This window comes from Antedon mediterranea, chromosome 1, assembly GCF_964355755.1.
Source record: "Antedon mediterranea chromosome 1, ecAntMedi1.1, whole genome shotgun sequence".
NCBI classification, from domain to species: domain Eukaryota; kingdom Metazoa; phylum Echinodermata; class Crinoidea; order Comatulida; family Antedonidae; genus Antedon; species Antedon mediterranea.
In genome coordinates this window covers 15,639,729-15,665,745 of record NC_092670.1, presented here as the reverse complement: position 1 = coordinate 15,665,745, position 26,017 = coordinate 15,639,729, and the positions used below count along the sequence as shown (strand labels likewise).

The 26,017-nt window shown below is 34.4% G+C and overlaps 5 protein-coding genes across 5 annotated transcripts; 2 read left to right on the top strand and 3 right to left on the bottom strand.

Annotated features, from left to right (window-relative positions):
- The first annotated feature begins 656 nt into the window (after positions 1 to 656).
- Positions 657 to 11,060, top strand: LOC140058443 (leukocyte receptor cluster member 8 homolog). The gene is made up of 16 exons (XM_072104056.1): positions 657 to 897; positions 1,338 to 1,612; positions 1,720 to 1,856; positions 2,115 to 2,415; positions 2,647 to 2,914; positions 3,175 to 3,204; positions 3,310 to 3,453; positions 3,664 to 3,966; positions 4,188 to 4,349; positions 4,591 to 4,738; positions 5,087 to 5,173; positions 5,502 to 5,636; positions 5,837 to 5,905; positions 6,037 to 6,166; positions 6,412 to 6,619; positions 7,906 to 11,060. Exons 1-16 carry the CDS (start codon positions 833 to 835, stop codon positions 8,078 to 8,080), a joined length of 2,637 nt encoding a protein of 878 aa, XP_071960157.1. The 5' UTR covers positions 657 to 832; the 3' UTR covers positions 8,081 to 11,060.
- On the bottom strand, positions 11,060 to 13,585 carry LOC140058451 (uncharacterized). The gene is made up of 3 exons (XM_072104068.1): positions 12,911 to 13,585; positions 11,802 to 12,033; positions 11,060 to 11,565 (listed from the first exon to the last, which is right to left on the bottom strand). The coding sequence occupies exons 1-3, from the start codon at positions 13,388 to 13,390 to the stop codon at positions 11,351 to 11,353; spliced, it is 927 nt and encodes a 308-aa protein (XP_071960169.1). The 5' UTR covers positions 13,391 to 13,585; the 3' UTR covers positions 11,060 to 11,350.
- Positions 13,586 to 14,266: 681 nt separating this feature from the next.
- On the top strand, positions 14,267 to 18,431 carry LOC140058427 (integrator complex subunit 15-like). The gene is made up of 7 exons (XM_072104031.1): positions 14,267 to 14,379; positions 14,725 to 14,954; positions 15,402 to 15,632; positions 16,107 to 16,269; positions 16,588 to 17,124; positions 17,419 to 17,458; positions 17,568 to 18,431. The coding sequence occupies exons 1-7, from the start codon at positions 14,349 to 14,351 to the stop codon at positions 17,668 to 17,670; spliced, it is 1,335 nt and encodes a 444-aa protein (XP_071960132.1). The 5' UTR covers positions 14,267 to 14,348; the 3' UTR covers positions 17,671 to 18,431.
- A 237-nt stretch (positions 18,432 to 18,668) lies between these two features.
- LOC140058435 (peroxisomal 2,4-dienoyl-CoA reductase [(3E)-enoyl-CoA-producing]-like) lies at positions 18,669 to 23,484 on the bottom strand. The gene is made up of 9 exons (XM_072104043.1): positions 23,356 to 23,484; positions 22,599 to 22,667; positions 22,046 to 22,097; positions 21,748 to 21,813; positions 21,593 to 21,662; positions 21,161 to 21,285; positions 19,702 to 19,795; positions 19,105 to 19,209; positions 18,669 to 18,880 (listed from the first exon to the last, which is right to left on the bottom strand). Exons 1-9 carry the CDS (start codon positions 23,430 to 23,432, stop codon positions 18,669 to 18,671), a joined length of 870 nt encoding a protein of 289 aa, XP_071960144.1. The 5' UTR covers positions 23,433 to 23,484.
- Positions 23,485 to 24,957: 1,473 nt separating this feature from the next.
- Positions 24,958 to 25,813, bottom strand: LOC140042234 (uncharacterized). The gene has a single exon (XM_072087686.1). It carries the CDS (start codon positions 25,811 to 25,813, stop codon positions 24,959 to 24,961), a length of 855 nt encoding a protein of 284 aa, XP_071943787.1. The 3' UTR covers position 24,958.
- Positions 25,814 to 26,017: the final 204 nt, after the last annotated feature.

Sequence of the window (26,017 nt, the reverse complement as noted above, 5' to 3'; positions counted from 1 at the left end):
TATTCATTTACAATTTTACTTCTTTAATTTTGTTGAAAAGAAATGATAAATAGATCTAAATTTAAATTCTGTTATTGAAATAAAAATGTATAGGCATGCGATTGAATGCTAAATTCAAAACCTTTTGAAGCCTTTTGGAAAAAGGCAGATTCTTATTCTCAGATTTTTAATTTTAAAAACATTTTTATTTAAACCAATTTAACTATGATTGTTTCAGTGAAATATTATGATACATCTATCTGAATAATAATATTAATAAAGTGCAAAATAAATTTAATTAATTAATATTAAATCTGATATATACGGTGGCTGATTTCCGCCAAAGTTTTACGGCGTTATAACGCCGTATTAGGGCGTTATAACGCGGAAATCAGCCACCGTAGATATAGACATGAACATGATGATATTTTTATTTATTTTATTTGTAGCATCATATTAAATAAAAATTACTTTCTGTATGATAGTTGTCAGATCCTGAGTTAATCGTACGAAACTAGTAAAACAGAAATAATTAAAATGTTGATAAAGCATGAACTTATTTAAGGTCCATGAAATGTGGTGGGCATATAGAAATTCAAGATAGCCAATCACAATCCGTGTTTTATGAGCTTTGCGAATCATGCAAGATGACGTCAAAGTGAACTGCCTCTCGCGCTACGTAGTTTAGCTTTTGTATTCAAAATTAGACAGAAGTCATCGAAGTATTTGATACATTATCAATTCATATTTGGAAGTTTTAGGATACATAAAGTGTTCTTTACCTATCTATTAGGCCCTATGCCTAAATTAGTCTCTATATTTTTGTGAATTCTTCTTTATATTTAGGGTTGAAATGGCAGGCTTATCGTGGATGAACCAGGCCAACGGGACAAATCAAATTGCCCAAGCAGGCCAATGGTGAGTTCCCTCGCCGGGTGGCAGTGCTTTACTTACTGTCGAGGCCTGTCTAGGCTATGTAAGGACATTTTAGGGTGAATGTAAATAAAATGATGTACGCTAATAAGTATTAGCCAAGGATTCCAGCCTAGTTAATAATATTCGATTGAAAATGTATGAATATGAGGATTGATTGTGTGTCTAGATGTTGCATGCAGTCAGAGTTGAACTTGCTTGATATTACAAGTTGTTGCTGTATGTTTTCTTTAACCATTCTGATATTTTTTGTTGTGTCTTGGTGTTGATATTGGCACATTTTTTTCTAATTGTGATGAATTGTTCATATAATATAATAATACAATAGTAATTCCTTGTTTTCTATCTGCGCAGCATGATTAATTATATTATATCATAGAAAAAAACTGTTAATCACATGAATCAATGTGTTTATATTTATGCAGGTCACAGCAATATGGGGGGAGTAACAACAACGATGGAAACACAAATAGTAGTGGTGAACAAAATATTAATCCCAGCTGGGAAATAGCTAGAAAAGCACTTGAGAAGGTACAGGGTGCTACAGGGGAGAGCACCAAGATTAGCCCTACTAAGAAGGCTACCACGCCTAAACAGAATATGCAGCAGCAGTCATCGCATGGGGACCCTATGCAACAACAGATGTTTCAAGGAATGCATCCAGGCCAAGCACACAATATGGGAAATTCTTTTAATGCTGGTATGTGTTGAATTTAGAGTACTTCCTTTCTTCAAAACAAACATACATTATTTTACATAACTATTATTCAATAGTACAATAACTATTATGGTTTTTCTTATTTTCAGGCAATTATTACAATCCTATTGGACAACATCCAGGTGGAATGTTTCAAAATCCATATGGATTCAACTATGGAATGAATCCATACGGAGGAAACATGATGGCAGGCGGCAACCAGTATCCGCCACAGTCTCCTCGGCAGGTTAGTGATCTACTATATACGTGGGATATAGGGGTTCTACTATAGTTATTACAGTACTGTATTAACCATCAACAAGCTGCACAGTACTACTACATAGTATGTTTGCACCAACATCTTAACATCCCACGACAAGATTGAGAAAGATCCCTCAAACTATATAGACATAGTACACCTTGTAACTTGTCACTCTTTTCAATTGTTAAAACATTACCATGTCAGTCTGATACAGCTTAATAAAGCAATACATTTTTATTGTAGATGTACCCAGGCTATGTACCACAATACACGTCATTCGAAGGAGGAAACTTTCAACAAAGTCATATGCAACACCAACAAAATAACGCAAAATTGGGACCTGGCGGATTCAACGAGGGCAACAACCAGGAACATCAACAACAGGGAGAAAGTGGGTTTAAACAGGGGAATAGAAATAATTTTAATAACATGCAAATGAAGTACAACAACAAAGGTGGATTTAACCAAAATAGCGGGGGTAATAAGGGGGGTAATCAAGCAGCTTCACAACCAAAACAACCAGCATCATGGATGAATAAAAACCGTAAGTATGCCATCTTACCATTGTACTCTTTTCATTGTTCTTTTCCCAACTTAAGAAATATCTTAAGTGAAAATGTTATTAAACTTGGAATAATCTTTGCAAAAATCTTAGAATTGCCTACTTAACATATACGTATATTACTTACTAATTATTACATACTTTCAATATCCAACCACAGTTACACATAGCATGTGTTATTTATATTTTTTAATGATTCTATTGCATTTTCAGAAGCACCAGGTTCAGGTAATATTAGGTTCAACTTTCCGTCTCAAAGACGACGGCAGCCAAATTTTGTCGGTTTTAATCAGGGCGCAAACGAACTCGATGGGAAAGATGACGACACATCCAACATAGATGAATTCAACCAACAGCAGCAGCATGCAATGCATAATGCAGGATCTAATTTTAAAAAGAAAATGCTGAACAAGACGCCCTTAGACAAGCAAAATGTTATTAATCATGCCGTAAAAAAACCAAACAAGCCAACAGCAGCCGTGTAAGTCTAATAATTATTTTTTCATTTACTCATTTCATTACTATCCATAATAATGCTGTCAACTTCAGTCCCTATCATTCCCCCAAAACAAAGAATCCTCGACACAATTAACATTGTTAATAGTAATGTTTTGTATACAATGAACCATAAAAAGATGTTTACATGTGACGTTTCAACAAGTCTTCATCTAGCAATGACGTTTTTATGGTTTAACGTATACAGATATATATATATATATGTTTTGTTTTTTCTGCTTTTAGATCACCAGGTGAATGGCCAGAAAGTTTAAAGTAAGTTAAAAATGTTGTACTTTAATAGGCCTAATAATCCCAAAAAATACCATAAATATCATATTTATCCAGGGATATTAATATATATATAACATTTTTTTGTAGAAATTACGTACAACGAGCATTTGCATCATGTGAGTCTGAGGGCGATAAGGACATAGTAGAATCAACGTTAAAACAAATCTTAACTTCAGCATTTAAAGATAACTCGGCCTGGAGCAAGAACTGGGATAGAGAACCACTACCTTTGTATGTTGATGACACATTATACATTGTTGTTGTATTAAATAATGCTCTTAAAACTAACTTGCCCTAATTACAAGATTTTACACTCTCATGTTTAATATGATGACAACATGTTGCTGGGCATGACTGTATGTACATCATTTTCACCAAAGTAAACTAAAAATGTGTAATGGAATACTAAAAAAGATTTTATTTTATATTGTATTATTTTAGAGAGAAGGCGAAAATAAATCAACTTCGGTCGTCACGTTGGGATTCAGAAGCACCGTCTGCTGCGCAACGACAACAACAAACATCTTTAACACCAACACGTAAACAAACAAATCAAAACCGCGGTTCTTTTCAGAAATCTCCAGGATTATCACGAACGGAGCGTAGACCATACAGTTATGGGTTCCGACGACCTAGTAGGTCAAGATCCAGGTCACGCTCAAGATCTTGGGATAGTAGGTCACGATCAAGGTCGCGCAGTCGTTCACCGTTTGTAAGGAAAAGTCGAAGAAGACGCAGTGGAAGGTATGTAATGTTTAGCTATTATAAATAAATAACAAATCTAAAAATAGATTATAATCTTATGATATTTTTTTACTGCTTATTAATTTTAACAACACAGTATTCCATTTTCCTCGGATACATTCAAAATTACCTTGGTTCATTTGTCATATTTCCTTTATTTGGTCCCATACAGTACATTCATAAAGTACGATTTTACTTGATTTGTGGTGGTTTTTTTTCAGTACATCTTCCAATTCTGATTCAGGTTTTATTCCAGTAAGTAATTCATGGGGGAAGGGACAAGGTAGGGGGCGTGGGAAAGGTAGAGGAAGGGGAGGTAAGAATCAAGGACAGCAGTATACACCAGGAAAGAAGGGACAAAAGAACAAGAAAGGACAACTTCAGTGAGTATATTATAATTATTTTCATTTTATTTAACAATTAACTCATTAAACAGGAGCAACTCAATTTTATTAAGGTTAAAACTGATATTGTTATGCTAAATATTTAAATCTCTTTTATACTGAATAATCTTAATATAAGATTATTAAGTTAATGTTAAGTTGTTAAGATAATGTTAAGTATTCAAGTTGTCTTCATCTCTTAACAAAATGTTAGATAATATTTGATAATTTCTTCTTAAAGGTCATCCGTCGGCCTAATGGAATATCAAGATGATGTAGAGAAAACGAAACGAATGCAGAAGCGTGCAGCGCGCTTCTGTGATATGATGGGAAAGGGGCCACGTAAACAAAGGAAACAAACACTTACCCTTGATATCAACACATACCTTGTAAGTAGAAACTGAAGCATTGTTTATCATTATGAAACTAATATATCTCCTTAATAACAATAAGTATTTATGACCCACAGGACCAACAAGAGAATGATAGAAAGCATCTTATGTTTAGACAAAACAGGATATTCTGTTATTTCACACCTAAAGCTCTATCTACACTATCAAACTAGTTAAGTTTGACCAAAAAAAATATGTGATGTGCCCAAATATGGTAGTAATATGACATCATGTCCATATATGGGCACATCGAATTGTAGACAGAGCTTTAGGTTCTTGTTATTATAGCATTGTGTGTAATAGTACAATGTAAAAACAATTATTTAAAATATCTGTTTATTTCAGAAATTTGATGATGGAATTGAATTGAATGATAAGCCAATTCTAGGAACAAGCCAAAGTTTGACTAAGCAGTATTTACGTCTAACATCCGTAAGTACTTTTTAACAAACACTCTCTTTGATGCCTTCCTATTTTCAATTAATACTTTATTACAATGACTTTAAATTGCTGCAATTGTATAAGCCAGTTAGGCACCACATACCTCAGTTTATTATTATAATTATTTTGAAATGTATTAGGGCACTTTCAGGCATATTTTGTACTTGTTGACGTTGGTTTCTACCTTCTAAATTGAGCGATAACTGTCCACATGAAACCAAATTACCCAGGTAGATAACAAAGCCTGACCTATGACATTGTTATGTTAACTTATACTGTGTCGCTAAGAATATTCCAATCATCTGTAAATTTCTTTCAGGCACCACACCCATCAACAGTAAGGCCAGTAGCAGTTCTGCAGAAGTCTTTACAGATGGTGAAACAGAGATGGCAGAAGAATGCAGACTACAACTTTGTGTGTGAACAACTAAAATCAATTAGGCAAGATCTTACAGTAAGTTGTAACAATGTTTTTATAAACAGTTTACAGTACACCTCATGTCTAGATTAAGGCTGTGTTCAGACATAAAATCAGTTACATTTGTAACTGTGGAATACCCTTGAGAGCTAAATCATGATGGTTCGGACGAGGAAAAATTAAAACAGGCTCTAGGTGATGTATTTATTAACAAGAAATTTTGTTGGTTCTTTTAGATCCAGTGTGTTAGGAATAAATTCGCTGTTGAAGTTTATGAGACCCATGCAAGGATAGCTTTAGAAAAGGTAAGATAGTTTTGTCTTTCAGCCTTGAATTTCCTTCTCATTCTGCTTCTAACGTACAGAATCAGGCCCATAGGTGTCCGTTTTGGTATATTTTCCTATATAATCTCAACATTCTTTGTATTTTCTTGTAGGGAGATCGTGAGGAGTTTAATCAATGTCAGACGCAGTTGAAGGCGCTGTATTTGGACCATCCAGGACCCAATACTACAGAGTTTACAGCATATAGGATACTCTATCAAGTAGTCACCAAGAACACACTTGGTATCCTTTTTATAGTAGTACTAATTATATTGTTCTTTTGGCTTATTATTATTGTTGATATAAAGTTTGACCAATATGCTTTGATCGTCCTCTGGTGTACCGCAAACTTTATATCAACATTTGATTTCACCATGCAAACCTTCAAACAACTTGTAGTTGTTGGTCATTGCTGCTGTTGTAATTTGTAATGCTTTTATTTTTGAATTTTGTTGTTTTAGGTTATTTTTCCTTAGTAGTTCTACCAGAAATGGCAAATCTTTTAGGTTCATTAACAAAAGCACAGAAAGCAGATGAAATTATTAAACATGCCTTGGCTGTAAACAGGGCGTGGGCATATTGTAATTACCATAGACTATTTCTTTTATACAAACAAGCACCTAGAATGACCCCATATATGATGGATCTATTTATTGACAGGGAACGCAAGGTGGCAGTTCAATCAATAATAAAATCGTATGTACTATTTTTTTTATACATTACACAATTAAAATATATCATATTGCATTAGAATGGAATAGTGTAAAACAGTGGGAAATGTTTACATATTGAAAGAAATAAGTAATTTGATATTTTGTTGGATAATAAGGTTTATCGCAAATAACGTGCGCGACACATGATGAGAAGGGTTTGGGAGCAAACATCATGACACGTACAAACGTGATTTGTTGTATGCACGTCGTGATGTTTGCTCTCAAACCCTTCTTATTATGCACTGTTCAATGATGTTCCTCATGAAATCAAGCTATTTGCGATAAACGGTAAAATTACGAAGGCATGTAAATTGAAGATGTAGCTTGGATGTTAACATGCTTGCCTTCAGATCCCAGGTCCAGAGTTTAATCCTGATCTAGTGTCAGGGTTGTAACTCGCGACTGTTTCTACTGCCTATGCCTCAAATGTAGCTTGGTTTATGGACGTGATATAGATTATCCATCCAAAATATACCATGGGAATGGACAAAATTCACTAAAAAAAATAACCTTTAATAATGGAGTTTCAGAAACTACTATTTCATTTTTATATATTTGTATTGTTGGGAAAAACCACTAAAATAATGAAATCAGCAGCAGTGCATTCAAATATTGATTGATGATATTAGTGTAGTTAGTACATACATTCTGATAACTGGTTTTGTGATGTCATCATCGTTGGTTAATAACCATTTTACTAACAAGCTAATATTTTTTTCAGTTTTAAATACAAGTGAGTATTTTAGCTTTAATTAACTACACATAAGTCTGTTTAATTATTAAAATAAACTAATTTGACTAGAAACTAGAGTTGATAAAACTGTAACACTGTACATTAAGTATAATTAATGGGTAAGTATTAGGTAATTAATGGGTAAGTATTAGGTAATTTATGAGAATTTAAAACTTGATGTTAAACTATGGTTTGTATACTTGATTATGTTGAATTTGAAGCAGTTTATAATTATCTATCATCAGTTGTTTACTGAAAAAACTACTGTAATATACATTCAACAAATGTAATGTATACAGTAGTATTTATAAAGATGGATTTACTGCAGCAACTGTAGTAAAACTATTACAAGTTTTGTGCCTTTTTGCTTTTCTAATTTCTTTTTTCAGCATAATTAAGGTAAGTTCTGGTAGGTATAAATAATATTTACATTTTCTTTATCATGTTAGGAATAGTTAAAAATAATAATTGCTATTATTTCCAAAAAATTAACATATTTTCATTTTTCTCTTTTTGTTAAATTTGAAAATTGGTAGTTATCGTCCACACCTACCTGTGTCGTTTGTTGAGAAAGAATTGGCGTTTGAGGATACGGCAGCATGTGTTGCGTTTCTCACCGAGTTGAGTGTCACCATGACCCCAGACCAGAGTTCTATAGACTGTAAACAGAGTATGTCTGTTTTACAAGCAGCCCCAGTCCCACCTAAGTAAATGATGAGTATTATGCAATTCATCTCAAAGCTGCTGCCCCCTGCTGCCTGTTTTATGAAAGCAAATAATAATGTTTGGGCAAAATTCAAATTAGTCGTCGTCAGGTTTGAAGATTTATAGTTTTACGGAAATCTGGAATTTGCAAGATTTTGAAAAGTAAAGCGAGCTGCACAATTTAATAGAATGGTTAGTAGTAGTTGAAAAGAAAAATTCAAAAGTGTGTTTCCTCTGTGAGAAGATGTGTATCATCCTATGGCCGATTGCTGCATCAAGATGCATTTCTAGCAAGCACTAGAATATGGACTTTAGATTTGATATTTTTAATACTCCGGATTAATTGTGTGAAAGTTGCACCTTTATTGAAAAACTGTTTGATAATAAAATTTATTTCACAATTAAACATTTTTTACAAATTGGTATTGTCTAGCAATAGAAAACTTTTAAACCATGCAAAACCAACAGTTTGAAACATAACAAATTGGTCAAGAGAATGTTAGTTGTCTTGAGGCAAGCAGAAGCATAAATAAGACGGACAGCATAAAATAAATGAAGGGATCAAGTTGTTGAGTCAACCAGAACCTCAAAGACCAATCTTAAACCTGAGATGATTATGGTGTCAAGAAAACTAAAACCATGCAAGATCAGCAACCAACCAATAGCGCATCAAACCGAGACGGTTGAGGTGTTAGGAAAACTAAAACCATGCAAGATCAGCAACCAACCAATAGCACATCAAACCGAGACGGTTGAGGTAAACCAAAACCATGAAAGATCAACAACCTTAAACCGATAGCACATCAAACCGAGACGGTTAAGGTGTCAAGAAACCGGAAACAGTACAAGATTAATAACCAGAGGAGCGAAATATGTAAGACAAAACATGGAATTAGAAAATAGGGAATAAGCACAGAGGAAGTCACTAGATATTAGCTAAGCCAACAACATCGCAACCAGAGAGGTTTGGAGACATTGGTACGTATAGAATATAATACTCCAATAATAAGGCTGTTGCTAAGCTAAAACCACGCAACCAAGACTTGTGGTCAGTTATCGTCCTGTCCCCACACAACTAAGTAGAATTAGGTTCCTGATTTCTTTTCTCGGCTTCAACAACAGTGCGTGTTTAGTTGTAACCAGTAATAACCAAACCAACAATAACGCTAAGATATAGGAGTTTCTCAATATCAGACCAGGTGGGAAAATTTAAAGTACGAGTACAGGTACTTGCAGTCAAGTAAAAAACACCAGACTGTACAGTACTATAGTGTGCCGTAGGATATAGTTGTTACTTATCAACGTGTCTCGAGTAAACATTGGTAATGTGTCGAAAGAAAAGATTTACATTCTCTTTACAGTAGCGTCCTGCTGTGTTTAAAACTACCAACGCATCGTAAATTATTTGCTTTCTCCAGTGTGTTATAATTTCCGAAGATGATGGGCTTCTTCTCTACACTCAATAAAAGTATCCACTATGAACAATAACCATATGTATGATTTCAGAAGTTGAATGTCAAAAAAAAACTTTATTCGTTAAATATCTATGAACTTGAAATAGCTGTAGGTGTGTTTGTCCCTAGCTCATAGTCCAACCCACAGGAGAGGTATCTAGCCCAGAATAAAAATAAGCTTAAAACAACTTGACACGGTGAAGTTGATCCTCAAATCCGAGCAAGATTAAGATATGGAGTGTTTGTCGCGAATACCTTTAAACAAGCCAACGAAAGGGGTATCTAAATTAAATGTCCACAGCGGTTATGTCAATTGTCTTAATATCACCTGCGCATATTAATTCATTTTTTTAGCCATGATTTAATTATGTGTTGAACTAGACCCACACTGGCCTGGCACCAATTTGACGCAACTCAAACGATAGCTGTTACTACTATCAACTACCATATTTTTTTTCTATTATTTTTTTTATGAATTTACTTATTGCAATAATATACTATATTAATTTTAAACAAATAGTTATTCAATTTGTTTTTTTCTAACATTTTTTTTCTTTTAATTTTGAAAAATAAAAATGTAACAAAGAATTGCATAATTATTTTCAAGTATTCAAACATGAATTGAACATTGTGTGATCACCTTGAAACATTAATGTTATATTTGTCTCAATCTATATGTGTATCCACAATATAATAAGCATGCGGTTTGTAAACCCGTTGATGCGTTTACTATTATATAAATCAATTTTTTTCATCATACAATTGCCTTATATGTGTTTAATTATAGTGACTGTGTTGGTACGGTTCAGTCGCAGGATGATGGTAAATGGTTATACTGGAGCACGAATATTTTTTTATAGATTATTTGACTTATTTTGTCGTAGTTTTGTTTGCTTTTAAATATGTATGAACAATTATAAATTAGGGTAAACGCATTCAATTTATATACCAACATTTTTTATACTAATTTATGTTTGTATTTTATCCTTATATGTTGCATATTCATATGTTTACTCTTTTTTTTTTTAGCTCAGTCACATCATATTGTAATTTGTATATAGGAAATCATTTCAGATATGCTACGTAATACATCACTGCATTCAGGCAAATTTACACAGACGAGCGGTAATGCTACGCAGAAAAACGCGTAGCTTGTCCCACGTAGAATCTGTATCTATCCTGCACCGGATTCCGCTCATCCGTTTTGTGAAAACCGTCGTAATAAATAACATAGATTGTATTTTTCGCTTACCGTTACCGTTCGTCTATGTAAATTAGCCTTTTAGCGTCATTCACGTAAAAAGGGCGTGGCTTACAAATGCGTGGATGAGTGGAAACAATTGTCTATATTGTATGTCTTTTCATTGTACATTTTGTATCATACTGTAACTATAAATAGGGCCTGTGTATCAATAATAATTCCAATATGACATTCAAATATTTACTTGTGATTTATTTGAATTACAGTAATAATTATTATTAGACAAATTATGTAAATATTGCACGTAAAATAAACTAAATAAAAATTCGAAGGTACTACGGTGTTTGAGGTTTTGTTACTTTCATTCTTGTAACTTACAATATTAACTTACTTTACAAAAAAACATTAATTTAACATTTAAAACAAAAACATTTAATCATACATTTGTAGATCGACATTTGAATTTGTTACTGTAATAATTAATCATGTACACAGTACACTATATATTCAAAGTTTTTTGCTGAAGGAATGATATTGAAATTGTGACGATGTTTACGTAGGCGTTCGACGTTTCGTCTGACACACCTACAACTATCCGTACACCATCGAGTCATGTGCTGTCTATCCGTCCATCCCCATGGATGATGTTGGGTCGTTGCTTGGTGCCAGGCGCCATTTATGGTACATATCATGGGTGCTTGGAGAGCGCATTAGTTCATTCATCTTGGTCTGACGACTCCGTTTTACCTTAAAAGCCTTCACCCAGGGAACATCCCGCTGACGAAGTTGGTTTGTAACTGTTACTGACAAATCTTCATGTTCCTGTTGAACAGTTTCTAAAAAATAAACAATTTTTATAATGAAATAATTTGACCGGGATTAAGCTTCGTTCACACTGAACCCGTTTCTATCCTTTAACACTACATCAATTTCCCACGATTTTTCACCGGCCACCAGACCCGGAATTCATGCTCAGTCTGAACGTAGCTCTATCTGGAATTTAATACAAAATGGATATTTGGTTGATGAAATTGAATAATTTATTTCTGTACTGCAACCCAACCCGGCTTACTTTGTTCATTATACTGTCTTGATGTCAGTCCACCAGCTGAGGAATCCGCTGCTGGTATGTTCCTATCATGAGTTGAGTCAGTAGGCCTACTGTACCTGCATCGATCACCCCCTGGGTGGTGGTGGTGGTGGTGGTAGGTGAGGGGCTCGCGACACTGCGGACACATGGTGTCCTGAATTGCTGGTGTTGAAGGAGACGCATCTTTTGGTGTTGACGCGGGTAAAGTGGTGCCCTGAAATAAATAAATAAATAAGTGAAAAATATGTTTTTCTTCATATCGGCCTGCGTTTCATTTTAAAACTGTACGGATAAAAAAGTCAAAAGCCTACACATTAATTACAACTGATAAAAGATAGTTTACAAGTGTACTTGTAATGTAATAATCATTGTACAAATTTACACTGCAGCGTGTACTTTATATTCGCGACGCCTACGGTACCAATTTAAACATATCTATTCATGGTGAACTTCATCCTTTATTACCGTATTTATTCAGATGAAGGTTTGTGTGGTAAAGAATAGACAATATCATATTTTTATGGAAGTAAGTGAAATACAGTACATTCGTCGCCTCGTAATGGACAATGTTTTATTTCTCAACTAATAGACCTATACATTACAGTTATATATTACAAGAATGTATTTAATTGCTGTGACGATTCAGACAAAAATTATTTTTTTAAAAATATTTAAAATAATAATTTATTTCCTCAAAAATACATAAAAATGACAAAAGAAAAACGATATTGGACTCAATTAACATATTCTTTTCTCTAGATACCAAGAGGAGAATCCTTAACTGTATGCGCAGGAGCTTTGATATCTCCAAAATACAAAAAAAATATATATATTATAATACATACACAGGATCGGAGGAGGGCTGACAACAAACAAGTTCCATTTTTCTCATATATTATTAATTGTCTAAGGCTCTGTCTAACTCTATCAAACGTTATGTGACAACACAAATGTGCCTATAATAGGTCTATTATATGGACATAATGGTGTCATATCACTACCATATTTCGGCATATTATATCATTATTATATTTGGGCACATCACACTTTTTGTCAAACAAGTTTGGTAGAAGAGCTTAACTTCAACTTACCAAACTTGCTGGTGAGGACTTGCATCTCAACTTCACAGGTGGAAAGAATCCTTTAACTCCTCTGAGATGGAGATACTCCTTCTGCTCTAGTACCACATTGCCACTGACATCCACGACATTTGGTCTTGCAGTACGTCGTCTCATCGCTCTAATTCTTTGACTCTGAGAACCAAAACTTGAGAAGTTTGTAGAAGAAGGAACCGTTTGACACCGAAGATGTATCGGTGAAAGTGACCGAGGAGTACAACGACTTGTGATAAACGCCGACGTATTCTCTACATCCGGAGTTTGTGGTGGAATCGATTTATTGATCATATGGATTTGTGAAACCTGCCGGACACTTCTATGTTGTTGCTGCAAGATACCTGGTATGGTAACCGTTACCGAACGACGCACCATACCGGTTTGAGTTAACTCTCTATTATGTGACGTCGATACATTTCTTGATAATGGTGGTAACGTCCGACTTGATGATTCCATTCCTTAATAATTTTCCTTCAATACTTCCATATTAACTTTTAGACTACGAAGACAAAGATACGCTGATGACCTTGATTTGTTTTATAGGTAGAAAACAAGACAATGTAAACTCAGAAACATCTTTCAAATTGTAATCCCTTCTATTGTGTAGTGTATCAATGAATGTTGATTTAGTTACACGTCGATATGTGTCGTACTTAGTGAACCGTCAACGTTGCTAGGGTGAGAAATGTCAGGGTCAAAAGATCGTCCCCAAAAGATTTACATAACGAGCTCATAAAACATTCAACAAATCATATCAATATGTGTAATATCGTGTTTCATCTACTCTATTTTATTTCCCCCATGGGCCATAGTAGCTTTTCTATTTCTGGTTAACCCTAACCCTCTGACGTTTTGGTAACGTAATATATTTAACGTTATTTACTTTAAAAAAAAATTAAAAACGTCTTCTTTCAACGTTTCAAACGTGAACAGTTAGTAACGTCCGGCCACAATATAACGTTTCTAAAAAAGAATGTGAGTTGGGAATAAAATAGTGGTCTAAACGTAAACGCCAAACTTTGCAACATTAGTATTACATTTTTTGAGTAGCGTGACCAGGAGGAAATTAAGATTTGTCGGACCATTGTTTTATCCATTTTAGGACGCTGATTCAAAATGTTATACGGGCGGTTTAGTTTAGGATGAAAGAAAATCTTTCCAATTTTTACCTACTTGTCAGTAAACTGATAAGTAATAGGCAAACAAGGCCATATACATGGCTGCAGTCCCGTGGTGCGCCAATTTGAGTTAGTGCGTTAGTGCTTACCAACAGACCAACCGACCGACATAGTGAGCTGTAGAGAAAAAATAAATGATGGCACCCCCTCAACGTCTAATAAGTGTTCCATCCATCGTCGATAAATGGCGGATTGTGTTTTGCTAGGCCTAGATTTAAATGTCAAATAAATAAATAATGGCATCATATATGGATCAAGGAGGAAACAGTAAGTAATGCTGATATTGTAATATAATCATATTCATGCGCGCAGGGTAGACAAAACATAGCCAGACCTAGAGTACTGATAAAGTAGGCCTCTACCTAGCTAGGCCTAGGCCTAGCCTAGTTATAAGAAAGAAGCAGCAAGGGAAATAGCATGAATGTGCTATCTGTGGTGGTGTGTGTGGTGGGTTCTTGGTTGGCTTACTGCAGGCCCAAAGCCTCACTGGTCATAACATTAACAATTGAATAACGTACTGAGTAATGTACTTTTTTATGTCATCACTAGGCCTAGGCCTAATTCATATTTGTGTTTTAACTAATTCATATTTGTGTTTTTGTTTTTTTATAGGCCCTGTATTTCTTTGGTATTCAGATCTTCCAACACGTTTGCCAGAGATTTGCCGAGCACTTCACCAAAAAGAATTCCCTTTAGCAACAAGATCTCTTCTCGACTGGATGGCTGAATATTTCATTCAGTGCCAGAATTTTCCACCAGGAAAATTTCCAAATAGAGATATTGTAAGCCAGCTGCTTGATTTGTTTGTCTTCTATCAGCCACTCGATGGTTTTGTACCAAAGGTAACCCATTTTTACATTAATTATCTATTCTCACATTTCAGCACATACATTCACAATGCCATTAACAAAAAGTTCATACAGTTTCTTTTATTCTCTTCTTTCCTAATATAATATACTACTTGATCTTTCTTCTTTGCTTATCCTTGCCTCAGATTTCAGCTGCCTGTCTTGTTTTTGTTACCTATGTTTAAATGTATTTCGATTTTAAAGGCTAATTAAAGAATTATGAATGAATGAATCAAGTACTCAACAGAAAAAGCTCTGTCTACACTATCAAACTAGTGTGATGTGCCCAAATATGGTAGTGATATGCCCAAATATAGTAGTGATATGCCCAAATATAGTAGTGATATGACATCAAGAGCTTAACACAGTATACACTGTAAATGATTTACAAATGAGTGTAGTTGTTTTATTTTTATTAATGTTCTCTATTATTTGTTACAGAAATTAACATCGTTGGATAGTCTACAGATCATAGAGCTGCTGTGCCAGTTTTTTAGCACAGGGAAGAGTGCCCCTATAATGTATTCAGTGTTTGATGCACTGTTTGGCTGCAGTCGAGACGTCATATGTGAGGCCCATCGGTTCAGGATGCTCTGCCAGCTCGTCTCAATGGCAATCTCTGTGAAGTGTGTGTCAGTGCTTAACAACACTGCTATCTGGCTCTGTAACCAAGTGAGCATTGATATAACAACATTGTGTACAAATTCATGAATGACAATACTTGAATGACATTATTCACATATTGGTCAGATGTTTGCCCTACTCTGACATAATTCTGTATTTCATACAAAGTAAATGGAGAATACCAATTACTCAACACCCTGATCAGTGGCATAACACAGAGCACTCAGGCCCCTGGTTTAGGAACACGCCAACGCTGGATGACTCGAACATTTAAAAAAATATTTTCGACATATTTATTGCCTGTTTTTTCTCTGGGCACTGCTCAGGGGCCCCCATAAGCTCCCGGGCCCCTGGGTTTAGCCAGTGAGCCCTCATGGCCGTTATGCCACTGACTCTGATGCAAACCTACTCAACAGTAGTTACAAACAATTACTATACAGTACACATACATATTCTAACACCAACTATTGTATTACATAGTGTAATTGGTTTAAATTACTTTCTTTTTTCTCATTTTTATAGGACTGTTCAACCAACAGCCTAACATTAGTTTCGTCCTTGGTAAAAGACTTCTGTGTTCTTGTGCCAGAATCATTGAGTTCTTTAGAAGACACAACTCTTGTATGTCGTCAGTTCTCATGTCAATTTATGACGTCTGCCATCAAACTCTTTTATGAAACCCAAGGTAATTAATGTTTAGAATAGTCGTTTTACAACTTCTTAGTATTGTTTTCTTGGTTCCTTTTTCAGAACAATTATGTATTTTTTGTTAATATATAATATGTAATAAGAGAAAATTGTTAAAAATATTGGATAGTAGAAGCAAATATTTTGTACTAGGCCTGTAAGTATTCATTTTCTTCTTTTATAAACATCAAAACATGAACACTCAATGCACACATTTATCAACAAGGAATCCAAATGCAATCATAATTATTGAAGTAAACCGGAGAGAGTGAAAGCCATTCACTATGATTGAAATATTTCTTTTTTTTCATTTTAGGTCCTCGATCAACTGTAGCTGCATTACCTGCCAATTTACTTGAATTATTCACAAAATGGTTGAATCAAGATTATTCAATTTGCATTGTATCAATCCAGTCGCCTCTGCCACGTGTTCCTTCGTTTCGTGACCGCGGAGGTTACATGACCAAACCTACGTTCATGCACCTTTCTGCGTTACCAGGACTTGTCAACTGCTGCGTTGTTGGCCCTTTACAAAGACTTAAAAGCAAAGGTTCTGAATCTGAAGATGAAACACAAATATATTCAAGACTGTTGTTTGGTATTCTACAAACTCTTTTGCAAGCTCAGTTGTTGAAGAAGGGCCAGCCACAACATCGTGTGCCAAAAGAACTCTTGGATGTTCTGATGAGCTTACTGACAGCGGAAAATCTGAGAAGAATTGTTGAGTCGTTTAACAGGGTTATTATAGAGGGCAGCATTATGCCACAAGCAGAAGAAGTGCAGACTTCATTGGATAGGTTCAGTCAAGTAGTACAGGTTGCTCTGGCAACTGGAACAACCCACTGTTCAAGAGGTATTTATTTATTATTCTAAGGTTTATCTCTCGAACCAATACATGTTTTTTTAGTTATAGCTCCAAAAAACCCAAAAGATAGTTAGAGGGATAATGTCAAAATCAGCACTATGGTCATGTTACAATAGTTGTCAAAACAATATAGATTATCTCCTAGAAAGTATTTTCCCATTTTTCCCCTGACTGAGGATAGACTCAAATGATTTATATTTATTTTCACCACCCGATCGCTGAACTAATTTTGATTGTCCTCAATGTTTTGTTTTAATGACTCAAATATATTATTATTTTCAGGGAATATGGTGGATATATGTAAAGGATTACCCAATAACAAGTAAGGGTTTTTTAAAGTTCTTCAACTTTATTTATTTTTTTGATAAAAGCAAATAAAATCATGCTTTTATTTCTTCAATAACTTCAGTAACAATTATTTTATTTTTCAGATTACTTCACTTAATATTGTCTCATAGCAACAAAATGGATGTTTCCCAGAAGGCAACAGCCAGTCCACAAAAACAGAGCTTACCAGTAGATATGCAACATTAAATAATTGAGAACTCAAATATACTTGGTGCAAGCTATGGAAGATACAAACGCAATGACTATTAGGGTGGGTTTGATCTTGCTAACTTACAGTTGGTGGGAGTCTTTTAGGTGAACAGTAAAGGCCATGGCAATAATTTTTTAAGAGGGGAATCAGCTGCTGGTCACAATTAACTCTCAGCCCTCTTGATTGTTTTATTTTGTACTTTATTTGTGTGTAACTTGAATGCAGGAACAGGAAACAAATGCATATGCCTTTAATAAGTGTGAGGGCGTGTGGCGCAGGGTGTTGGATGTTGGACTACTGATCGCGAGACAGAGGTTCGAATCCAACTCTCGCCGCATTGCTTGTGTCCTTAGGCAAGATACTTTACTTACGTTTGCCTCTCTCCACCCAGGTGTATAAATGGGTACCCGGTTAGATCAAGACACAACTTTGCGCTGATTACTAGCTGCATTATGGGAGTATGTTTTATTGCCATACGTGTTTGATCCAAAAAATGACTGGGGTAATAATGTTCAGCGCTTAGAGAAGCTTGCTTGTAGAGCGCTATATAAGAATGAACTATTATTTTTAATGCTGAAGGTTGAAGACCAACTCATTTCATGTTAAGATTATAGGGGGATTAAAACAATATGGAACACGAAATAACAATACAACAGCTATACAAACTATAATTACTCTGTTATTGTTTATTCGTACAATAATTTATATTTACATTAATAAAATATATTTTCCTTATACAAATATTTTGAATTTGTTATCAACGGTACAGGTACATTTATGATGTGCAATTTTCATAAAGTGTAGGTTCCTACAGTTGGAATAGTAGTTAAATATAGAAAGAACTATGCTGTTACAATGAGGTTTTCTCCTTGTAAATAATCATGGACAATATCAGTGGTCTTTAATTAGAACTAATAATAACATTTCCAGGTTATTTTAAAATTATTCTACTGAATAATTAGATCACAAACATTCATTTCTATCTTGCATCCATTTACATCTTTGACATCAGCTCTAGCAAAGGTTTGGCCAAACTGAAGTCATTAGTTGCTGTAAGCCACGACCCACCGTCGATAACCAACACGGTACCTGTTACAAAGTCTGCTGCCGGGCTAGCTAGGTAGACCACTCCCTCAGCAATTTCTTTTTTGGTACCAAATCGCTGTAAAGGGATTGACGTTACCCTTGCATCTTTGAGTTTTCCACCTAAAGGAAATAGCAAATAAATACTGTATTAGAAAATACAATAAACTGATTATGTTTAAATAGATCGAAAAGTTGAATCATGACCTTCCTGTCCTTTTTTGGTGTTAGTTTTATACTATGTATATAGTAGGGTGTATAATAAATACATTTTTTATTGAGGAACGAGTGTCTATGTTTTTATACATCGTATCAAAAGAAAATTATTATAAAGAATCAAAATTTACCAAGTCTTCTTATGCCCTCTGTTTTTTCTATTGGACCAGGTGAAAGGGAGACTACACGGATGCCCTGATGTCCCCACTCAACAGCCAAATGTTTGGTCAATGCATCTGTAAATTTTCACAAAATAAAAACAACACACTAATTCCTTTGTCAAAGAATATTATCGGGTTGGTTGCTCTACTTTTCACATACACTTTACAGGAAAACTGTATTCCCTAATAAGTTTTTTAGATCTAATTTAAGGTCACAATCTACCTTTAATTTTTTAAATAAATACTATATGGTCCAATTTTAATAACTTTTTTTTCTTTAAAAGGTTAAAAATGTAAAAAATAAGTTGATTCTAATAACTTAAGTGGCCTGCTATAAATCCCAGCATGCATTGTGCGAAGATTGATATTTTTTTCACTGTGAGCTACTTACTACTAGGTAGTGCATTGTTTCTCTCTTTTTATCATAATTTACCATAAAACATACATTTAAGACAAGGAATGACCTGGTTTAATGTAATAATGTAATATATACATTATTTTTACAAAACGTCAACAATTGTAGGGAATGGATCTTTAAGTAGAATGCAAATGACAATTAAATATTACCAATTGCTGCCTTGGCTGGTCCAGCATGTGCTTGTAACATTTGACCTCTGTATGCCAATGTTGCTGATATGTTAATAATCACACCACCATGATGCTGCATGATAAAATTTAATATATGAGGTCAATAAGATAAGATAACGTTCAGGTTTATTATAACTGGATATACCCTGTATTGTACAAATCATTTGAGTTGTTACAATAAAATCTGAAGACATAAGAAAAAGTAGTACAACTGTTATAGTTCTAAATTCAAATCAATAAGATAACATACTTTACTGTCATGTTTATTAAAACATAATGTGACATAAAAATACATTGTATAAAATTAGTGCAACTGTAGTTGTAAACAGATTATTCTAGTTACAGTGATGTAGCATCAAGAAATAAAGTGGTACGGTTTTCACAAGAAAAGGGAACAACCTCTGTTCAAGCCACTGGGTTGTCAAAGGGAACAACCTCTGTTCAAGCCACTGGGTTGTCAAAGGGAACAACCTCTGTTCAAGCCACTGGGTTGTCAAAGGGAACAACCTCTGTTCAAGCCACTGGGTAGTCAAAGGGAACAACCTCTTTTCAAGCCACTGGGTTGTCAAAGGGAACAACCTCTGTTCAAGCCACTGGGTTGTCAAAGGGAACAACCTCTGTTCAAGCCACTGGGTAGTCAAAGGGAACAACCTCTGTTCAAGCCACTGGGTTGTCAAAGGGAACAACCTCTGTTCAAGCCACTGGGTTGTCAAAGGGAACAACCTCTGTCCAAGCCACTGGGTTGTCAAAGGGAACAACCTCTGTTAAAGCCACTGGGTTGTCAAAGGGAACAACCTCTGTCCAAGCCACTGGGTTGTCAAAGGGAACAACCTCTGTTAAAGCCACTGGGTTGTCAAAGGGAACAACCTCTGTTCAAGCCACTGGGTTGTCAAAGGAAACAACCTCTGTTCAAGCCACTGGGTTGTCAAAGGAAACAACCTCTGTTCAAGCCACTGGGTTGTCAAAGGGAACAACCTCTGTTCAAGCCACTAGGTTGTCAAAGGGAACAACCTCTGTTCAAGCCACTGGGTTGTCAAAGGGAACAACCTCTGTTCAAGCCACTGGGTTGTCAAAGGGAACAACCTCTGTTCAAGCCACTGGGTTGTCAAAGGGAACAACCTCTGTTCAAGCCACTGGGTTGTCAAAGGGAACAACCTCTGTTCAAGTCACTGGGTTGTCAAAGGCCTCTGTCAAAAAGTATTCAGGTTGAAAGTAAACCTTACCAACCATTTACTGGTGGTGAGTTTGACATTTTTAGTTAAAAGGGGAAGGGGGGGGGGGAGAGAGAAGATTTATATACATATATTGTATATCTAGTCAAATGAATCCAATCAGATGGTTATGAGGTTTGGATGGAGGCTATTTTTGACATCACAAATAAAAACTGGTGTGCTATCTATGCATACATTCTATAAATTTAAATTCTAAGGATGCGTACCTTCATATATTTGTCATAAACTGCTTTTGAGATATTAAAGGTTCCAATTGTATCAATCTCTATGACAGTTTTGAAGGCGTTGAATGACATACTCTCAGCAGGGCATAGAAAATTGCCAGCAGCCCCTGAAAAAAAAAAATTGCAATAGAATTTTGGTGGGGGATAAACAGGCTTTAGCCCCCAAAACTGCCATGTCTTTTAAAAATAAAATAATAATAATTTTGGTTGTTCTGCAACCCGATGGATCGTTTTTTTTTATCACTTATGAAATATTTAGCCCTCCCTCCCCCTGACCTATAATGCTGGATGGTACTGGTCAATTGAACAGTAGGCTAGAGAGACTTAAAAGTTGTATTGACACTGATAGATGCTCATAGTCATTTATTTGCTCAGTTTTCAGTAAAAATTTCTTACAAAAAATCCTCTGCTTACCATTGACTACAATGTCTATTCTACCAAAATGAGAAAGAGCCTTGTCTACAGCAGTCAGTACATCTTGTGGCTGAAAGGAATAAAACGGCGATGTATATTTTTGGAAAAAAAATCTTATTGAATGAATTTGGAAACCTTAAATAGAGCTTAGTTACCTTTCTGACATCCAATTGAAGTGGAAGACATCTCTGTCCAGTGGCTTCTTCAAGCCTCCGAGATGACTACAATAATTGTAAAAATGAAATTGATTATGACCTATTAAAAAATCTGATATTTGGATTCAGCAAGCAAACACGTTTTACTCTAACAATGAGAGGCACACTTAAACTTTGAAATTCTTCGGAACTTGTATTCAATCAATCATATTAGTCATAATAATAACCAATGTAGTACTTGATATTTTTATAATTAATATATATTAACTACTGTATCAATCCTATGAATACCTTATACCTTATTGACTCTCTCTAATTTTCTGCTTAATATAATAGTGTCACATTTGTGTCTATAAAAAAGAAGAGAATTTATAACAGTACACTTTTTATAAAAATGAGCACCCAGGGATATCATGTTAAAATAAAAGCTTTGCCTACACTATCAAACTAGTTTGACAAAGAGTGATGTGTCCAAATATGGTAGTGATATAACATCATAATGTCAATATATGGGCACATCACATTTTTTGTCACATAAAGTTTGATAGTGTAGACAGAGCTTTACAGTTTGATCGTTGTGCGTGTATGTGCTAATTAAGAATGATTTAATATATATTTTTAGACTTTTTATTAAGTTTTATATTTTTTAATGAGAATTTTAACATTTCTAAATTGTTCATTGTATAAATTTAATTTTTTTGAATCTGAATGTGAATTTTAACTTTTTGAACCTACTTGTAGTTTGATGTTTAATGTCTTTTTTTTGTAGAATTTTGTATTGTTTTTAATTTAAGAGGAAGTCAGCAGTACAGTTGTTGCTACCCTGTTAAATCAACCTTATCTAGTCTTACCTCATTAAAATTTCAGCAATTGTGAAACATATACCAGATCCACCACCAGTTATAAATGCAACTTTTCCTCTTGGAAAAAAAAATTATTTATTAATATTTTGAAAAAGACATACATATATGTTGGATAACAATTATTGACCGCATTTGCACAGATTACCAGACAAAGGCATCATTGCAAATTTTTATCACGCTTCTGCTTTAGCCAGCTACATACATGAGGGCTACTCATTCAGAAGCTATATTAAGCAGTAATTATAGTTGAGGCAGATGTTGTACAATTATGATATATCAAAGTATGAATTCTTGTTGTATTTTACTTCAAAGACAAAAGTTATTCACTTCTGTAACAAAAAAATATTTATTCATGTTTAAAATGAGAAAAGAAACGTCTTATTATAACCCAAAAACCATTGTCTGACAATTTAAGTATTTTTGTTTGTAAGAAATATTTCTTGTTTATTTTATGGATTGTGGAGACAACAAAATCTTAATAAATATTTAACAACAAACATTTTTTTTTGCGCCAATGGATGTTAGCGTTTCATACATGAACATGACAAAAACATTTTTCCTTGGTGGCGCACCATGCATGGACAATTGACAAACTCAAACTGGCTGCGCCTAAATTCTAGATCGGACGCCCTGGCTACCCATGATGGATACCTCCATTGGGCTACCCAACTAGTAGTATAGCTAGAATAGAGAGGCTAGCTAGGTATAAATATCTAAAAAATATAATTATTAATTTCCATCCTACTTCAATAAACTAGGATTAAAAATGTATTTGTAGTCATCTAAACAAACATCGTAATCCTCTGTTATGGAGGCTGCCATCTTTCTATATTGAACAACGTGTGTCGAATTATTGTAGCCTTGTAGCAAAGAATATATATCACAAGAATGAGTAATCCGCGATTTTCCCTGTAACAGTAATACTGTATTGTCCATATGTGGTAGGGCGCCGCCATAAGTGAGGATGTATCTGGGATGTATACAACTTATTGTGACGGTTACACTAACCAAAGGCTGGACCAACGGTAGTATTTTCATGATAAAAAATGTTATCCAACAAAACACAAAATAACGAGCATCAGGAACACCCATTAGGCCGGAAAAAACCAGCCCGTTTCCAATGGGGTCCAAATTGCACATAACAAACAATAAAAAATACAACATTTATAAAAAAATATATATATTATATACATTAAAAATAAAGCCCAGTAAAACAGAAAAATATAAGGAGATAGCAAAAAGGGAATGAGTAAGATTGCACGTTGTCATATTATAGGGGTGCAATATATTACGGACTGTCTAGAATATTAGGCCGATTTTAGACCATTTTATTTTTCGACATAACTTGTGTCAGTGGTACTATAAGATGATAAAGCAATATATAATCAAATAGAGCAATTTTATCGCATAATAATTGAATTTTAAAAATCCGATATTTTGGCCATTTTTCGAAAAAAAATCCTTGTACTATAGTACAGGGATTTTTATAATTTTTGACCTTTTATTTTTCGACATAACTGGTGTCTATGGTACTATAAGATGATAAAGCAATATATAATCATATAGAGCAATTTTATCGCATAATAATTGCATTTTCCTAAAAAAAATACGTACGCAGAATCACATTATCTGTTCTGTTACACCAATAATTCAGAGGTCGATATTTATACGTTTCATAAGTAAAAAACTTTTTATTGAATATTCAATAGATAACATAACAAAAAATATGCAGAAAATAATGTAAACATATAATATGAGTTCTGTAATTGTTTTTTATCCAACATTGAATGAATAAAGGTGGTGGTTAACCACAACAGATAAAAAAAAAAGTCGATATTTTGGTCATTTTTCGAAAAAAAAAACTCTGTAGGCCTACTTTAATACAGAGACATTAAAAAAAATGTATGTGCAGAATCACATAATCTGTTCTGAGCTTGTTACCTCCATACATAATTCAATAAGTCGATATTTTTGAAATGTTAAAAAAAATTGACATGTGGAGTTTTAAGATAAGTAGCAGGCTAACGTATATAAATGTGTTAATTCAGACAATCAAATATGTAATACAGATTTGAATTCTAACACCGTAATGTGGAAGAAATTATTTCGACCCAGTAACCTGAGATGACAACATGAACAAAAATGGCAATTTTACCTCAACGCGCTCTCTCACATCATTCCAATTGAATAATTGATTAATAAATAAGATAATACAAACTGTATTCATCTCGCATAATTACATATTATGCACTAACCTAACCTCGACGTACGGTGTTTATGTTTAGAGACAATAAACGTCATCTAAATTATGATTATAATAATTATAATTTTTTAGTTATAATCCTTTTTCACGAAGCAGAAAAGCGATCGATACAAAAATAGGTGCCAAACATTAGAATAATACCAACAAAATTATATAAAACTCTTTTGTTGTTTTTTGGGAGAAGAAAAGTGCTAAATTCGGTTGTTAATTTGAATAAATGGTATGAGACAAACAGGTACAAGACGCTTAAAACAAAGAAATTCATCAGCGGATATCCATCGATGAAAACAATAAGTTGTTTTGCGTTGTACTGCATGTATATATGAAACTGGGTTATGTACGTTTCCAAAGTGATTTTTCCGAGCCAAGTAAACAACCCGATGTGATGAGTGCGAAAGACGGGAAACAAATTGCGCACGAAAATATATGATAGGATAGGAAACCATGATATGTACGGGTGGTAGTGATTATACATGTGGCGTTCCATAAACATAAAATGGTAACACCATGTCACGAAAATGATGCCTAAAATACCCAGTGACATGATCTTTATACCGATCGTTATTATCCGATCTCGTCTGTCAATATGCTTCTGCTTCTGATCCAGATATTTCATAAGGCGTTCGTAATTAGGGTAATTGTAAGCAGATATCATCCCTATTAATGTGACATAATGGTCTAGCTTGGCACGATACTTCCACTCACAAAGTGTGTTGTTCATCGAGAGAATTGGCCAAAACGGCGTAAACACGACATCAACAACGTTGGGCACATTAAAAATAATTGTATTACAAATGAAGTACACGACAAATTTAACGGCCATGAGTTTTGGTTGCGTGTTCCATGACGATAATACACGCATGAACACGTAAACGGTGATGAACCAGTACGTGTGCATTGCACATATGTAGTACAGCACGTATTGGTTATTGGTTACCATGGAAACAAAAATGACGAGGAAATTCAAACGAAACATCATTTTGCAGATGCGCCATATTGAAAAGTCTTGACGAATCCAGAAGAAAGAAAAGTTACCTATTGTGAAAAATAGAACTTTTTTAATTTCGCGCGCAGGTTACATGTTGGTAGGAAGGGCTCTTTTTAATAAGAAAGCTCACCAACAAGAAAACCAAATTCACCGATT

Excerpts from the sequence above, each read along its gene's own strand:
- LOC140058443 (XM_072104056.1), top strand. The coding sequence starts at position 833 with ATGGCAGGCTTATCGTGGATGAACCAGGCCAACGGGACAAATCAAATT. Across the intron at positions 4,350-4,590 it reads AACAAGAAAGGACAACTTCA|GTCATCCGTCGGCCTAATGG; the intron begins GTGAGTATATTA and ends TTCTTCTTAAAG. Across the intron at positions 6,620-7,905 it reads GTTCAATCAATAATAAAATC|TTATCGTCCACACCTACCTG; the intron begins GTATGTACTATT and ends GAAAATTGGTAG.
- LOC140058451 (XM_072104068.1), bottom strand. The coding sequence starts at position 13,390 with ATGGAATCATCAAGTCGGACGTTACCACCATTATCAAGAAATGTATCG. Across the intron at positions 12,034-12,910 it reads AGTCCTCACCAGCAAGTTTG|GGCACCACTTTACCCGCGTC; the intron begins GTAAGTTGAAGT and ends TATTTATTTCAG. Across the intron at positions 11,566-11,801 it reads AAGACAGTATAATGAACAAA|AAACTGTTCAACAGGAACAT; the intron begins GTAAGCCGGGTT and ends TTTATTTTTTAG.
- LOC140058427 (XM_072104031.1), top strand. The coding sequence starts at position 14,349 with ATGGCATCATATATGGATCAAGGAGGAAACA. Across the intron at positions 15,633-16,106 it reads CTATCTGGCTCTGTAACCAA|GACTGTTCAACCAACAGCCT; the intron begins GTGAGCATTGAT and ends TCATTTTTATAG. Across the intron at positions 16,270-16,587 it reads ACTCTTTTATGAAACCCAAG|GTCCTCGATCAACTGTAGCT; the intron begins GTAATTAATGTT and ends TTTTCATTTTAG.
- LOC140058435 (XM_072104043.1), bottom strand. The coding sequence starts at position 23,432 with ATGGCAGCCTCCATAACAGAGGATTACGATGTTTGTTTAGATGACTAC. Across the intron at positions 22,098-22,598 it reads ATTGCTGAAATTTTAATGAG|ACACAAATGTGACACTATTA; the intron begins GTAAGACTAGAT and ends TCTTTTTTATAG. Across the intron at positions 21,814-22,045 it reads AATTAGAGAGAGTCAATAAG|TCATCTCGGAGGCTTGAAGA; the intron begins GTATAAGGTATT and ends CAATTATTGTAG.
- LOC140042234 (XM_072087686.1), bottom strand. The coding sequence starts at position 25,813 with ATGGTAACCAATAACCAATACGTGCTGTACTACATATGTGCAATGCAC.